Here is a 15,599-nt window from a genome sequence, read left to right on the forward strand (position 1 = left end):
TTCAAGTCCCCACTCCATTTCTTCTACCCTACACCCCACCTGATTTCCCCGATGGGTGAGAGGAGGATCAGTCCTGTGGTCTGTGACCTCAGACTTTCTGCTTAGGGTGTATTTCTCTTTGTTTGAGGTGGTTCAGGGAGTGAGGTTTGGAGGAGGGTGTAGATGGGTTCCTTGGTATCCAGGTTTATCTCCCACGACAGGCTAGGATAAGGAGATGATGGGCATGGGCACCGCCCTTGCTGAACCTGCCTAGCCAGAGGTGCTGAGATGTGCTTGGGCAGAAAGCAGATGTCTAGAAGGACAAGGGAAGAGAGAACCCCAACCCTTGGTCTCAGTAGCCTGGGAAGCAGTCTTGTCCTTCTGAACTTTTGGAAGCCTCAAGCCTCTGGGTTTTGGGAGAACGCTAGGAAACTGGGAACCTACAGAGAATGGGGTCAGCAGAGTGTCACTGCTGCCTTGGACCATGACATGGCACAGCATGGCTAAGCCTGTTCCAGTCCAGGAGCCTGACAAGATCTGTGATTAGGTGCCACCTTTGTCTCCTCTAAGCCTTTCCTCCTCAAAAGCTGGGGCTGCAAGCAAATGGCAGATTGCCCTGGCCAGGTGCAGTGGCTCACGCCTGTCATCCCAGCACTTTGGGAAGCTGAGGCGCGCGGATCGCATGGTCAAGAGATTGAGACCATCCTGGCCAACATAGTGAAACCTCATCTCTACTGAAAATACAGAAATTAGCTGGGTGTGGTGGTGCCCCAGCTACTTGGGATGCTGAGGCAAGAGAATCGCTTAAACCCAGGAGGCGGAGGTTGCAGTGAGTCAGGATCGTGCCACTGCACTCCAGCCTGGGCGATAGAGTGAGATTCCGTCTCAACAACAACAAAAAAAGGCAGATTGCCCAGAGGTTGTGCACCTGAGGTTGTGCTGGCAAACCATCCCATCCAGTGTATTAGTGTCTCTGAGCATTGCTAGGTACGGGCAGGCCACTCAGTGGGGCAGTCAGAACACTGGAGGAGGGGGTTAGACTGTCTCCAGTGGCTTGGGGGCCAGAGATGGAGCCACACAGAAGCATGTGGAGAAGGGCCTGATTTCCCCACAGCCTTCCCTGGGGAGCTAGAAGTAGCATATTGGCCACTGTGACAGAGGGGAAGCCCTGGGTCAGCCACTTACTTATTAGCTTTGTGACTTTGTCCAAGTCATACAACCTCTCTGATCAGGCCAAGTCTGTCATGGGCCAAATGGAAATGGTAATTAATCTGTGAGGGCCCCACTTCACTGAGCTATTAGAGGGACACGTACAATTTCTAAGACAGAAGTAACTTGTAGCCTTGATGCAGTGCAGATGAGGGTAATGATGTCATGGAGAAAACCAGGCAGGCAGCTGTTGAACACCTGCGGGGGCGGGGTGCGGTGGGAGTCACAGAAGAAGTTTAAGACCTGGTCCATTTGGGGAGGGACAGTGCTGAGTAATATGAGCAAGTGGTAATGAAGTGCGTATTTCACACTTAATGACTTGACTCATTTATCAGTTGGTGCTGAAATCAGTTTTAGGAGCCTGTGACCAGCATTTAAAACAATAGAATAGAATAATATAAAATCAATCTGGAAATATCAGAGTGCATTAGTACATGTAAGGGCAACCCGTTTCCTAAAATGTGTCCTGGTTGTGTGTGTGTATGTGTGTTTGTGTGGGTCTCAGTTTAAAAAGTGTGAGACATGGTGTTCTGAGCCAGGATGAAGATCTTCAGGTTGGAGGACATTTTACGAGATCTGCGCAGGCAGGCAGGCATGCAGGCTGTGTGGAGGCTGAGGGTTTGGCCTGTGGAGGCAGAGAAGTGTAGTACAAGGGTCAAGAGCATGAGCTGTAGAGTCAGTCAGGCCTGGGTTGGGTCCCAGCTCTGCCACTTATAGCTATATGGTCTTAAGGAACACTCTTAACCTTACTAAGCCTCGAATTCTGCTTTAAAATGGGGAGAATGGGCTGGGCACAGTGGCTCACGCCTGTAATCCCAACACTTTGGGAGGCCAAGGCTGGTGGATTGCCTGAGGTCAGGAGTTCGAGACCAGCCTGGCCAACATAATGAAAGCCTGTCTCCACTAAAAATGCAAAACATTAGCCGGGTGTGGTGATGGGCGCCTGTAATCCCGGCTACTTGGGAGGCTGAGGCACGAGAATCATTTGAACCCGGAAGGCGGAGGTTGCAGTGAGCCAAGATCGCGCCATTGCACTCCAGCCTGGGCAACAAGAGCAAAACTCTGTCTCCAAAAAATAAAATAAAAAGGGGAGAATGATGTTATAGTAGGGTTATTACAAAAGGTACATGTGATAAAGGTATGTGAAGCATTGAGAAGAAAATTATAAGTAGTAAATAATCTACAAATGGTAGCTACTGTTGCTGATATTATTGTTGTTGTAGTTGTGGTTTTTAATGTAATATTGGGCTCTGAAGGGTTACTGTCACTTGGAGAAGGGAGAAGAAAAGGCATTCAGGTAGGGGTGAGTGGATGATGAGGGATAAAAATGTGTGCGCCTGGTATGGGAGGGGTCTAGAATTGTGTGGCCTCAAAAGGGGTGTTGAGATTACAGGTAGAAGTTACTAGGACAATTTTGGCATAATGTGGGGAAGAAAGCTTTAGCAGTGGAAATTGTTTAACAATAGGGTGACTTCACCTGGAGGTAAGGAAGGCCCACCCCTGGAGGAGTTCCAGCAGTGACTGAGCCACAAGAAACTGGTCTCACTTGTCTCTTTTGGCTTCAGAGACTCCCTTAGGCTACCTTAAGGAAGGAGGGGTTTTCTGGAGGATGAGTGAGGCCACCAGGTTTGCGACATCCCCCATGGGCCATTTGGTCCCTTATACTGGGCCAGCTTCTCTCTCACTAGCAATTGGTTCCTGCCCTCTCCACTGTCAGGAGGAAGCCACCTCAGGGCTTCTACACTGTCACACTATTTTCAGGGACCCCTCTGGCCCCAGCTTCATCTCACAGCTCCTCTCTGGGCATCCTTAGAGGGCCCCCAATTCATAAGATAGGCTGTACAAGCATATAGGGAAACTGAGGCTCAGAGAAGGAAGGGGACTTGCCTATTGTAGAAAGGATTTCTATATCAGACAGCAGTTGGATCAGATGCTTTCTAAGATCCTGACTGAGTTAGCTGAAGGATATGTGAACCTTCTGATTAAAAATAATAATAATTATATATATATATAGCCTGCAGTGTTTCAGGAGCACATCCTGTGCCTAGAGATACCTACCTGCTGTTAGAGAGCATGTGGTTCGCTGAGTGCCAGGTACAGCCAGACCTCCAGTGTCTTCCTTCTCACCATCTCCAGGTAGATTAAACTCCTCTGTTGTTAAAGGAAAGGCCATTCAGATGGCCATATTGCCTCAAAATTTTCCCAATTTAGGATTTAAAAGATCAAAACAGATCTTTCAATTGACATGCACATTTAAAGTAGTAGTGGCTTTTTTGTTTTGTTTCTGAGATCTTACCAAATCAATGGTGTAGCTTAAAATCAGTGGTGTCTTAGAATCCAGGAAATATGGTAGTTTGTTTTGTACTCTTTTGAAATTCCGGTTTGAGGTTTGACATTGGGGGTTTGAAACTGCCAGAGCTGTTATCTGGCATCAGTTAAAAGAACTCCGAATTTAACATGTTCCTCTGTGTATCTGCAGTTGGGAGAATGGGCGTCTCTGAGTCCCTGCAGTTAGATTTTATCAATAAAGCCAGACTGAGGGTTGAGGTATCAAATAGACATATTTAATCACCTATGAGTTCTTTGGAAACTGGTAATCTCAAGTGAAAACTTTGCCCTCTGTAAGCCTCATTTTCTTCGTCTGTGCAGTGGGGATATTGGATCAGCCATTATCTACATCCATAACTGCCAGAACTTCCTGTTGACTCAGTTTGGGCACCCTTCTGACTGGTTAGCTAGAAGGCTATTCCCCTGACTTGTTGCATAAGCAGTGCATTATAGGTGGTGGAAGGTACCATGGCCTGGGAGGTGTGGGCCCTTAGTTTCTGCTCCTGGGATGTTTGGGGGTTGCCCAGAGATACACATCCCTTTGTAAATTACCTGACCCTTTGTAAAGGCGTGGTCCCTGCTTTGCTCTTATCAGGAAAAGCATGGAAAGGAGTAACTCATGTCCTAGTTCTGCCTCTAGGTGGTGAGAGGGGCAGCAGTTCAAGGTGGGGAGTGCCTTGTTTCAGTGCTTTGAGGGGGCCTCCTTTGCCTACGCTGTAGTCCTTCCTCAGACATTCAGTTCCAAGGCTGCTTTCAGGCCTGGGCAGTTCCCCAGATAAAATGCACTGAAGAAGACCTTCCCTTTTGTGTCTTAGAGGCCTCAGCTCTGCCAGGGCCCCTCCCTCTGCTCTTCCAACCAGTAAAAGTCACAGTAGCGTATTTCCTTCCAGCAGAGAGAGGATCGGAGACTCAGGCCTGGGCCAAGCCCCAGCCCCACCGTGTCCTGTTCCTGAGAACCTCCTCTGAGCTGCCTCTGACCCTGTGCTCCTTTCTGAGAGGTCAGGCAGCACTGTGTGCTGGCTCTTGGCTGGGACCTGACTTGGATTTGAGTCTGGGTTTTTCCACTGATTTGCTGTTGGACGCAGAGCAAGATACCTTTCCTGGGTATCTTACCTCTCTGAGCCTGTTTCCTCGTCTGTCATTAATATCTTCTGTTAAGAAAGCACAAAAAAGCACCTTGGTGCTGAGGTGTTTCCCCCACATTCAGTGCCCACCAGAACATCAACTCCATGAGGGTCAGGACTTTGTTTTAATCATGGGACGGCATCCCCACAACCCGCCCAGAGACCCTCGCCCTAGAACAGTGCAACACAGTTGTGCTAGCTGCCCGGTCAGAAGATCTACAAATATAAGAAGTGGTATTTGATGGGGCTTTGAAGTGTGTGTAGGATTTCGGTGGGTGGAGACAATTTGGGAAACATTCCTGCAAAGGGACTGGCATGAGTAAAGGCTGAGAGGTGGGAAAGGGCCAGGGCATAAATGGGGAAACTCTGAGTAATGGGTTTGGCTGAAGTAAAGAGGTGAGCATGTTATTTCTGTACTCGTTTGACTAGTTTTTGTGTTCAACTCTGCACCTTGTATACTGGCCCTCCGAAGAGGCTTATTGACTAAGGCAGACCCAGGACAGGAATGCTTTGCTTTGGTGCACAGATGCAGAGACTCACTCAGCCTCTGCCTCAGAGAGGCACCGTGGCCCCTGGCCACATTAGGGGAGTAGGCACTTGAACCACCTGCTGTGTCTCTAGCTTATGCCTTGAAGCAGTGGGTGGGGAGGTGGCATGTTCCCTCTCATCTGCAATAGGACGGTGGTCTGAGGTAGCAGTCCTGAGGGGAACAGCAGGGATGGTAGGCAGGAAGAATGGAGGTCTGACCAGGCTGGCAGCTGGGAATGAAGTCAGGGCCTTTGCTTCCCTTGGCACCTCTCACAGGCCCTGCCCTCTGTTCCACAGGCTGGAGGAAGTCCCCCTGGAGGTGCTGAGGCAGAGGGAGTCCAAGTGGCTGGACATGCTCAACAACTGGGACAAATGGATGGCCAAGAAGCACAAAAAGGTGAGGGGTCTGGCCTCAGGTCTCGGGCTGGGAGTTGGCAGCTTGGGGAGGAGGAGGAAGAGGGAGGAACTTCATCAGCTTAGGAAAGCAGGGGCTTCTCTAACTGCCAGATGCCTTAGGTGTCTTCCAACTGCCAGTGCAAGACAGAAGCTGGTTTGAAGGCAGGGGGAAGGTCGGGCCCTCACACAGTGACTTCAGATTCATGCAGAACATTGTCCTGGAGCTAAACCTCAAAGCCATTCTTAGCCAACAGCTGTAACACAGCTTTCCTATAGCCTTCCCAGGAGAAGGACTTCAGTGCTGCTTACCAGCTATCAGGGAGGACTTTACAATACTGCCAGTAACTAGCATGTATGGAACGTTTGCTTTGTGCTTGGGATAATTCCTTATAGCATCCTAGTGTGAGGTTAGTAATAGTAGTATCCCCACTTTACTGTTGGCCTGGTCATCAAAATTTGAACCCAAGCAGTGTACCTTTAGCACCTCCCCTCTTAACTACCACAATACGAGGCCTTCTTTACCCTCTAGATTAATTTGATGACCTCCCTCTTGACTCCTGGCCAAAGAAAGAAGAAAGTAACCTCACAGTTTAATTATAGTCTTACAAAAATGAAATCACCCAGTAGTCCTTTTCAAGTTAGGCTATCTTTAGACACTAGCTTGATTGCCCTGTGGGAATGTTCTTGCCCACCACTCTTAAGTGTGTGTGTTGATGTCCTTGGCTGCCCTCGGCATGGTGGTGTTAGTACCTGGCCTAGAGGAGGCCTGTTCCGAGCCTTACAGCTAGGGTCTCTCTGTACAAGTTCCCAATGCACAGAATGAACCCTATTGCCCGCTCTCATCAGCTGACACTCTGGTCTGGTCCAGGCTGGCACAGCTGGCTGCAAGGCCTCACAGAAAGCTCCAGACCGACCGTCAGGTATATAGACTTGGGCCCAGTCCCACTCCTTTCCTCTCTTCACACCTGTGGCTAACTGTAGAACTTCTGGGCAAGTCACCTCACCCTGTCAACCTGAGTTTCTCTGGCCAAGTGGGAGTGATAATCCTGTTGTTGTTCCCCACGAAGTGGTGGTAAGTGCTTCGTAGACGGTGTCATAGACGGTGAAGCCCTGTGCTATGAGAAGAGAGGCTCACCCAGACCTGGGCTCTTGCTTGTTGTTCTCTGTCTGTCTATCTATCTCTCTCTCTCTCTCTCTCTCTCTCTCTCTCTCTCTCTCTCACTCTGTCACCCAGGCTGGTGTACAGCAGCATGATCTTGGCTCACTGCAGCCTCAAATTCCTAGAGTTAAGTGATCCTCCCACCTCAGCCTCCCGAGTAGCTGGGACCACAGGCACATGTTACCACACCTAGGGAATTTTTGTAATTTTTGTAGAGATGGGGTTTCACCATGTTGTCCAGGCCGGTCTGGAACTCCTGAGCTCAAGCAATCCATCTGCGTTGGCCTCCCAAAATGCTGGAATTACAGGCATGAGCCACCGCACCCAGCCTATCTCTTTTTTAAAAAAACAATGTTAAGACAGTTATTCCTCAGCTGCTTCCTGCCTGACTCTGGCTCTGTTTCCCTGCCTCATGGTTCCTCTGGCTCTTACTCTGAGCTGTAGCTTGCTCTCCAGCAATCTGTTGTGGTGACGTGGTTGGCAGGGACCTTCTGCGTTCTTGAAAATAGGGATTCCAGAGGGGAGCTTTGGGGAGCACCTCTCAGCAGAGTAGCAGTGGGCACTTCCCCTTTTTTTCCTGGCATTGTGGTTAGAGCCCAAGACCTGCCCCTGCCCCTGCCTCTGCCCAGCTGAGGCCTCCACAGGAAGTGCTTCAATCCACCGTGCCCAGAGGCCTAACCCACTGCTTTTCTCCAGTCCAGAACCATCCACTAGGTGCCCGTCCTGCCACCTCAGCTGTGGCCACACCAGGCCCTGCCCTGGGGGCTCTTCCAGCCTGCCTGTGGAGGCTTGAGTTCTCCCTCTGGTCAGGAAGTCATGGCACAGGAAGGGTAATACCTGTTTCAGGAAGTGGGCTCAGACCCAACACTTCTCCTGGACTCATACATAGTCCTGCTGGGAGGGTGCCTTCCTTTCCGCGACTCCCAGCCATGTCTAGGACAGAATTCTGGTCCTGCAGGGAGGCAGGGCAGGGGCTGGAATGCTGTCGTCCCGCAGGGCCCTGCCCTGGGGTAGGCTTAAGCAGTGGCCCTGCCCTCACAGAGTTCAGCAGGCAAGGGTGTGGCCTCACTCAGCTTTCATCGGAGACCTCCTTTCCCAAGGCCTGGCCTCAGAGAATGGTAATCCTGTGGTTTCTGGGAATACTTTCTCATGCTTTATCCTTATTGGTCCCTACCATCCTCCCTAAGGCAGGCAGGGTAGGGATGACCCCCTCCAGCACCTTTATGCTGAGGAGACCAGAGTGGGAAAGGCTGGCTGTACTCCCAGCTCTTCGCTCCCCGTGAAGTGTTCCAGGGCTCTCCTGGAGGAGGCCAAGTATGATGGGGGCTGTGATGATGTGGGGCTGCCTCTTGCTGAGCTTGGCTCTGTGGGAGAGCCTGAAGGGCCTGTGGCTTTGGGCTAAAGTACATCCTTTTGCCAAAGCCTGCCCAAGTTGGCTTCCTTAAGGAGACCCTTGTCCCACAGCCACAGGAAACTGTTCCTTGAGTCTTGGGCAGTTCCCTTCAGCCCTCTTCCTCTGCCTTCTTTCTAGGCAGTCCCAGAAGCTCTCACTTGGCACCTATGACCAGCCACTGCTACTCTTCCCCCACCACCGCTACTCTTCCCCCACCACCCTCAGCCTGTCTGCCTGGCTCCTTCCTGGTTCTTGACTCTCTCTGACCCTTGGAAAGTTTTCTCTTGTTTGCACTGGTCACCAGGAAGGCCAGGGCTTCTGTGCTCCCTCTTCTGAGAGCTTCCAGGGGGACTGTTGAAGGGGGTTTCTAGGTGAGGGGAAGTTAGGCGTGAGCTGAGGTCCTGAGCTGTGTCAAGCATCCTCCTGGGATGGAGGGGCAGAGAGGAAGCCATTACTTACTGAACACAGACAGTGTGTCAGACCCCACACTAAGCACATTTTCCCTCTCGAATGGACTCCTTTGGCAACTCTGCACAGTAGGAGGTATTAGCATTCAGATCTTACAGTTGAGAAGTGGTTGGCTGAAGGTCAGCGCTAGATTCAAACCCAGATCCAGATGTTCTTCTCATGCCCTGAGTGCTCATCCCCAGGTCAGGCTGCTTAGTGCAGGGGTTGAGGGAGTATCATTGGCCATCTCACCCCTCCCCCACGACAGCATTTCACAGGAGTGATGCCCCTGCCTTTGTCCTCACCCACCTCGACGGGTCAGGGCAACCGCCTTCAGAGCGTCATTCTGGTCCCAAGCCCAGGAGGAGCCCACTGGTGATGTAGAAAGTACACGGGGCTGGATCCCTCCAGCCTGTGCGGTGCAGCTAGGAGGTAGTAGGGTTTCTGACTGTATGATACATTTACCCCCACTCTGCTTGTGTGATGAAATTTCCCCCACGAATTTTCCCCTACCCTCAATTCCCCATTTGTAAAAGACATGATACTTTTGATAGTTTTCAGATTGAGTTTTGCCAGTGGAAAACTTTTCCTGATAAAAACAACTAGCCGGAATTGAGCACTAGCTCTGGGTCATGAGCTGCCTCAAATAATTCCTCCCTCACTTCTCCCATTCTGCGAGTGGCAGAGAAGACCTGGGCCATTTTAGCAATGGCTGAGATCAGGACTCACACTCAGGCCAGCTGCCTATGCCCCAGGCCAGTGATCTTGGGAGCTCAGGGTCAATGAGAGGAGAGAGGGGATTCTTGACCAATACAAAGAGGGGGCCATTTGAGCAGCTCCCATCTTCCTTCTGAGTTCTGCTGAGATTTCTCCCCTCTAGGCTGGCGGTATCCTACCACATGGCTGCTGAAACCAACATACCTGCATGAAAGTGCCTGGGCAACATCTCTGGGCACATTCTGGTTCATCTCATGAGCTACCTTCCCTGGGGCTGCAGCTGAGCCGCACACAGTGCAATGCCCTCCCAGGCGACAGACCATGGGGTTCACCCAACTTGTAATGGTTCCTTTTTCTTTTTCTTTTCTGAGACAGAGTCTCGCTCTATTGCCCAGGCTGGAGTGCGGTGGCACGATCTCAGCTCACTGCAGCCTCCACCTCCTGGATTCAAGCAATTCTCATGCCTCAGCCTCCCAAGTAGCTGGGATTACAGGTGCCAACCACCATGCCTGGCTAATTTTTTGTATTTTTAGTAGAGACAGGGTTTCACCATGTTGGCCAAGCTGGTCTCGAACTCCTGACCTTCAGTGATCTGCCCTCCTTGGCCTCCCCAGAGTGCTGGGATTACAGGCGTGAGCCAGCGTGCCCGCCTGTAGGGTTCCATTTTGATTCAGAAGATAGTTATGAGGGTCTGGAATTCCATGGTAGACCTGAGGAATGCCCGTGTTGTCACCAGGGATGTGGGACTCTGCCATCACCTGGTGTTAGCATATCTAACTGCAGTCACCTCCTCTCCCCACACCTTACGATCTGCATGGTAGCAACAGTAGGAAAGTCTTCTTTTTTTTTGAGACGGAGTTTTGCTTTTGTCACCTGGCTGGAGTGCAATGGCGTGATCTTGGCTCACTGCAACTCTGCCTCCTGGGTTCAAGCGATTCTCTGCCTCAGCCTTCCAAGTAGCTAGGATTACGGGCACCCACCACCATGCCCAGCTAATTTTTGTATTTTTAGTAGAGACGGGGTTTTACCATGTTGGCCAGGCTGGTGTCAAACTCCTGACCTCAGGTGATCCGCCCGCCTCGGCCTCCCAAAGTGCTGGGATTACAGGCATGAGCCACTTTGCCCAGTGAAAGTCCTCTTTTCTCCCCGTTTCTACTCTTGCTGCTGTGTGCACTGAGGGCCCACCACGCACTGGCAAAGGGTCTGGGCTGGGGGAGCTGCCTGGGTGGCTGCATGGGCTCAGCTGTCCTTTTGATTTTCAGATTCGTCTGCGGTGCCAAAAGGGCATCCCGCCTTCTCTGCGGGGCCGTGCTTGGCAGTACCTGTCAGGAGGCAAAGTGAAGTTACAGCAGAACCCTGGAAAGTTTGATGTAAGTTTCCCTTCCTTTGTCCTGCCCTCCCTTCCGCATCTCTGGGCGTCGTCCCCATGGCAGCGATCCTCCATGTGCTCACCTGAACCTCACAGGATGAGCAGTCCACAAAACCTCCAGTCATGTGCCAAACTGCCCAGGCCCTAGCAGGCCAGACTGGCCCAGTCCTGGGTACCTGTGTCTCCTGGAGGCTCTGTACAACTGAGGCTCCAACCCTGAGCAGCCCTCAGTGGAATGGCCAGATTTGCTACCCCCCATTCCAGCTCTTTCTCTTGATGACCACTCAGGTTTTGCTTTCCTGGGCTCAGTAGGCTACATCCCTGCTCTTGGTGATCAGGAGGGGACACTCAGACCATTTCCCTGACTGCCTTGGGCCCTGTGCTCTGGGCCTTTGGGGGCTTGACCAGCAGGACCACAGGTCCTTCGATGCCTCCTGGCCTCCCATCCTCTACTTTCTCCTGCCTTGTCCAAGCCTGGCCAGCACAACCCACCTGTGTGTCTTTTGGGGTCATCAGCCCTGGGTGTAGCAGAGCCAAACCCAAGGGGGCTGAAGGGAACTGCCCAAGTATCTCAAGGGGTCAGATGCCACTCAGTGGCCAGAGAGGGTGTCCTCTCTTGTCATCCCTCTCCTGTCCCGATATCCCTCCTGCTGCTCCCTGCCCCATGGCGGGCCAGAGTAAAATACCTCCCCATTCAGAGCTGGGCAGCTTCTCCAGCCTGCTCCCCTAGGGAATTATGGGGAAGCAGTTGGATTCCCTGGGGTTGCCCTGGCTTACCTGCCAGATCTGGCCCCAGGCATCAGGGTTTCTCACAGGCCCTTGGGACTGGTGACAGGCAGACAGTGAGACAGAGAAGAGCTGCCCACCACCAGCTCTTTGTTGACATATCTCATGTTTCTTCAGTGAACACTCTTGTCCTGCCGAATCTTTTCCTTGAGATGACTGGGCAGGAGCAGGGCAAGGTAGCCTAGAGTTCCTGCTGTTGATCTAGAGAGGGTGAGAGCTTTTTGCTGGCAACACGTGGACTTGCAGGGGCAGGGAAGCTGGTAGAGTGTCTGGCTGGGATAGGTCTGAATCTGGCTGATTGGATTATTCCCCAGAGTATCAATACCAGGTCCCACTGGAGCAGCCTCTTGACTCCAGAGTCTTCCTCCTAGTGGCTACATCTCTCCCATTTCTAGGGGATGCATCCTGGGCAAAGCGGGAGGCTCAGGGGTGGGAGCCCCAGTCCAAGTCCATGGTTAATGTCAGGCTGCCAGAGCCAGGCATGAGAGCCAAGAGCGTGGGCAGCCTGGCCAGCCTCCTGGCTGTGTGGTTCAGCAAGTGTGAGCGTGTGTGCAGCAGAATGCAGAGCTGTGTGCATGTGCGTGCAGAGCTGTGCTTCCGGAGAAGAATCAGCCACCCCCAGGGGGTCTGGAAGGTTGCTCGTGTGAGGAGGTGGATTTGCAGAGAAGGCCTTCTTGATGCACCGAAGCTGGGTGATGGGTTCTTGCCCAGTCCTGGGGGCTGGAAGAATGGTTGGTGAGCACACCTGGAAGGACTTTGCCTGTGGTGGCCCAGAGGAAGCATGAGAAGCTTCCCCTGGTTGCTGTGGGTCCTATGGCGAGGCAGGGCACAGTGGCGGTGTGTGATGGCAGCATACACCTGTTTCTGTGCTCTCTCCCCACAGGGCCCTCCATTCAATACGCAGTCCAGGTGGCCCATCCCAACCTCAGCATTCAGGGCAGGCTCTGCAGGCCCTGGTGGCTCCTTCTTCTCCTGCATGTGCTATTTCTTCCTCCTTCCTTGGGCAGGCAGGACCTCCCTGTCCCTTTTTACCTGGTTTTCTTCTCTGGCTTCACCTTCTGATGGCGCCAGTACCCCTCAGGCTGGTGGAGGCTACAGGCCCCGTGACTGTGGTACCTGCTTGTCTGCCGATGCCCTTTCTATCTGCAGCTACCCCCTTTTCCTTTCTCACCAACCATGTGTGGCCAAGTGCCTTAGGCTGCTGAGGTACCAGATGAACACATCCTAGGAACTGACTTTTGGGGTTTTCGGGTTTCTACCTCATGGGAACTGCTAGGAGAATTTGTGGGGCCCTCTTCCCCTTTCTGACAAAAGCAAACCTGCACTGCGCTCAGACAGTACCTAGAGGTGCACAGTACAGACCCCCATCACAAGTGTGTTTGCGGCTCCAGAGGCACGTATCCACCTCTCTGCTATGTGGCTGCTCTAGGGCTCTGTGGAGGTCCCAGCCCCTCCCTGTCCCCTTCAGCCCTGAACACTCTGTCAGCCGCTCCTCTCAGTCCTTACTCTCTAGTCAAGTTCCTGGCACCCTAGGTTCTTGAGCTTAGTGCTAGGACACTCCCACTGAGGGCCAGAGAGGGAAAGGGGCTTGTATGAAGTCACCTGCTCTTCAGGGCAGGGCCTGGGTCTGTGCCCACTGGGTATGTTTGCCGAGGACCTGGCCTCCCTCCTGAGGGCCTTCCCTGATGCTGCCCCTGCCCTGCAGGCAACTTGTACTTAAACCAACACCCCCATGAAAGTGCCTGGGCCACGCCTTTGAGGACATTCTGGTTCCTCTGGTGAATACTCTGCTTCCCTGCTCAGCCCTCTGGGCTTCCTCCTCATTTATTTTTTCATTCTTTCTTAAAAATTGAGGTATGAATTTACATACAGTAAAATGCATAGGTCTTGAATGTGCATGCAGTTCAGTGAGTTTTGATAAATAATACACATTCATGTAACCAACATGCAAATCAAGGTAGAGAACATTTCAAATGACCAAGAAAAGATTTTCCTTTTTGTAATGGTTTTGTTGTTTTGTAAAGGTGCACATACTGAAATGTTCACAGAGGTTCAAAGAAAAGAGTAAAACTTTGTTGAAACCTCGGCACCCAGAGAAGTATCGGAGGTTAAGGTTTGACAGATGTCATGTCCTTCCAAAAAGAGCTCTGTGCAGATCTCACACACACTTCACTTCCTGGATAGGTGACGCCACCTGCACAGGGAGGCACGTAGCTGAGGAGCTGGGATGGATGGCTCTGAGTCAGACCTGGCTTCCAGTCCTAGCTCTACCATTTTTCTAGCCATGAGGCCTTGACCCTCAGTTTTCTCATCTGCGAGCAGGGTGTAATGATAGGTCCTACCTTTGGAGACTGAGGAGAAGGATCAGTGAGGTCCACAGGTACCCTGTGCCCAGCTTAGCACCTGGCTCAGAGAAGTGGGAACAGCTGGTAGCTATTGCTCAGAGAAGCAGCCTTCTGTCTTAAGGATGTGACATAATATATCTAACTGACTCCTGAATGAAATGTCTGGAGGTCCTTCTAGCCACAGCTGGAGTGGACACTCTTGCCCGCATCGGTCTTCCTAGAGCCAGGTTTAAGGTTTCCAGGGCTCTTCCCACCTTGCCCCTTTGTCCCTGCCCAGGCGTCCTTACCTGAGCTTCTCTTCCTGTCCTCGGGAAGGCCCAGTCTGTGATGGGCTTGGGTGGGCGCTGCCCCTGGTGGAGGCCTCCCTCCCCTAATCCCTGGGCAGCCATGTCCTGGCAGCAATGCCCACTTCCATCCTCCCCAGCCCCTAATATGTGCCCTTGCTTCTAGGAGCTGGACATGTCCCCTGGGGACCCCAAGTGGCTGGACGTGATTGAGCGTGACCTGCACCGGCAGTTCCCATTCCATGAGATGTTTGTGTCCCGGGGGGGCCACGGGTGAGCAGGCTGGGCCTTGTGAGGTGGGAGGTGGCTCTAGGCCCTGTCTCTAAGGGGTCTGAGGAGGTACAGTGAGTTCAGGGCCTCAGAAGCTGGGTGCCCCCAACTCCACTCTTAGCATTTCCCTTTTTCTGGTTTGAGTCTGATGTGTGTTCTCAGCATCTCCTCTTACCTCTAGGGGGGGCTTTCCTCATTGACTCCAGAGTGTTAGAGCTTGCCTGGCCTGGCCCTCTTCGGGAAACAGGTTTTGTTGGGGAGAAAGAGGGATAGAGGGAGTTGGGTGAGTGGAAGGTATGCAGGGGAGAGATGGAGCAGGCAAGGGGACCAAGACAGACACAGGGACAAAGCTGGCCTGGCCAAGAGGCCATAGCTGCTGAGTGAGGGGCCCCTACTTCCAGCCCTGACACAGCCTTACATCCTGTCCTGGCCCTGCTCCCTGTTTTCTCTTTGAGCCTCTGCCCTTCCCTGTCATGGGGGAGACCTTCCCCACCTCCTTCCTCTGGGCACATGAGAGTCCATGTGCTCCAGTAGGAGACTGATCCCATGGTGACCACAAGCAGATCACCTCCCCTCTCAAGGGAGATGCAGATTCTGAGGCAGGCTCGTCCAGTGGGGCACAGGTAAAGGCCGTGGGTAGCAGAGTCACCCCGGTCATCACTGCTCTGCCTGGCCTCTCCACAGCCAGCAGGACCTATTCCGTGTGCTGAAGGCCTACACGCTGTACCGGCCCGAGGAGGGCTACTGCCAGGCCCAGGCTCCCATTGCCGCCGTCTTGCTCATGCACATGCCTGCTGAGGTACCACCAGGCCCCGGGCAGGCAGAGGGGTGGGTGGGGAACCCCCAATGGCAAGGCCTCACGTCTCTCTCGCCCACAGCAAGCCTTCTGGTGCCTGGTACAGATCTGTGAGAAGTACCTGCCCGGCTACTACAGCGAGAAACTGGTGAGTGGTCACCTGGCCTGGGACCTGCCCCAGGCTGGACACCCTCTGTGGCCCCTCCAGGCCCTTCTCTCATAGTAACTCCTGCCCAGGTTAAAAACTGCCCGGCCTTCTGTTGCCTTCAGGCTGAAGTCCCAAGGCCTGCCAGGGTTAAGTCTCTTGGACTGCGATGTTATCCCTTCTACACTGACTTTCATCTCAGCTTCTAGCTGCTCTGGCTGGCCACTTGGCAGGATTGAAGTTCTTCCAGGGCACCAAATTCCTCCCTCCCTTGGCCTTGGCCTAGGCTAAAATCTGCCTGGAAGCTCTCATCCCCGTGCTGTC

General features: G+C 52.6%; 1 protein-coding gene across 1 annotated transcript in view; it reads left to right on the top strand.

Moving 5' to 3' along the window:
- The window catches only part of TBC1D10A (TBC1 domain family member 10A), a 35,366-nt gene that overhangs the window by 17,306 nt on the left and 2,461 nt on the right, over positions 1-15,599 (top strand). The window contains exons 2-6 of the mRNA XM_007975387.3: positions 5,466-5,565; positions 10,543-10,650; positions 14,231-14,337; positions 15,019-15,133; positions 15,213-15,278. Of these exons, the coding sequence (XP_007973578.1) occupies positions 5,466-5,565; positions 10,543-10,650; positions 14,231-14,337; positions 15,019-15,133; positions 15,213-15,278 (496 nt within the window). The remainder of the gene's footprint in view (positions 1-5,465; positions 5,566-10,542; positions 10,651-14,230; positions 14,338-15,018; positions 15,134-15,212; positions 15,279-15,599) is intronic.

This window comes from Chlorocebus sabaeus, chromosome 19 (assembly GCF_047675955.1).
Source record: "Chlorocebus sabaeus isolate Y175 chromosome 19, mChlSab1.0.hap1, whole genome shotgun sequence".
NCBI classification, from domain to species: domain Eukaryota; kingdom Metazoa; phylum Chordata; class Mammalia; order Primates; family Cercopithecidae; genus Chlorocebus; species Chlorocebus sabaeus.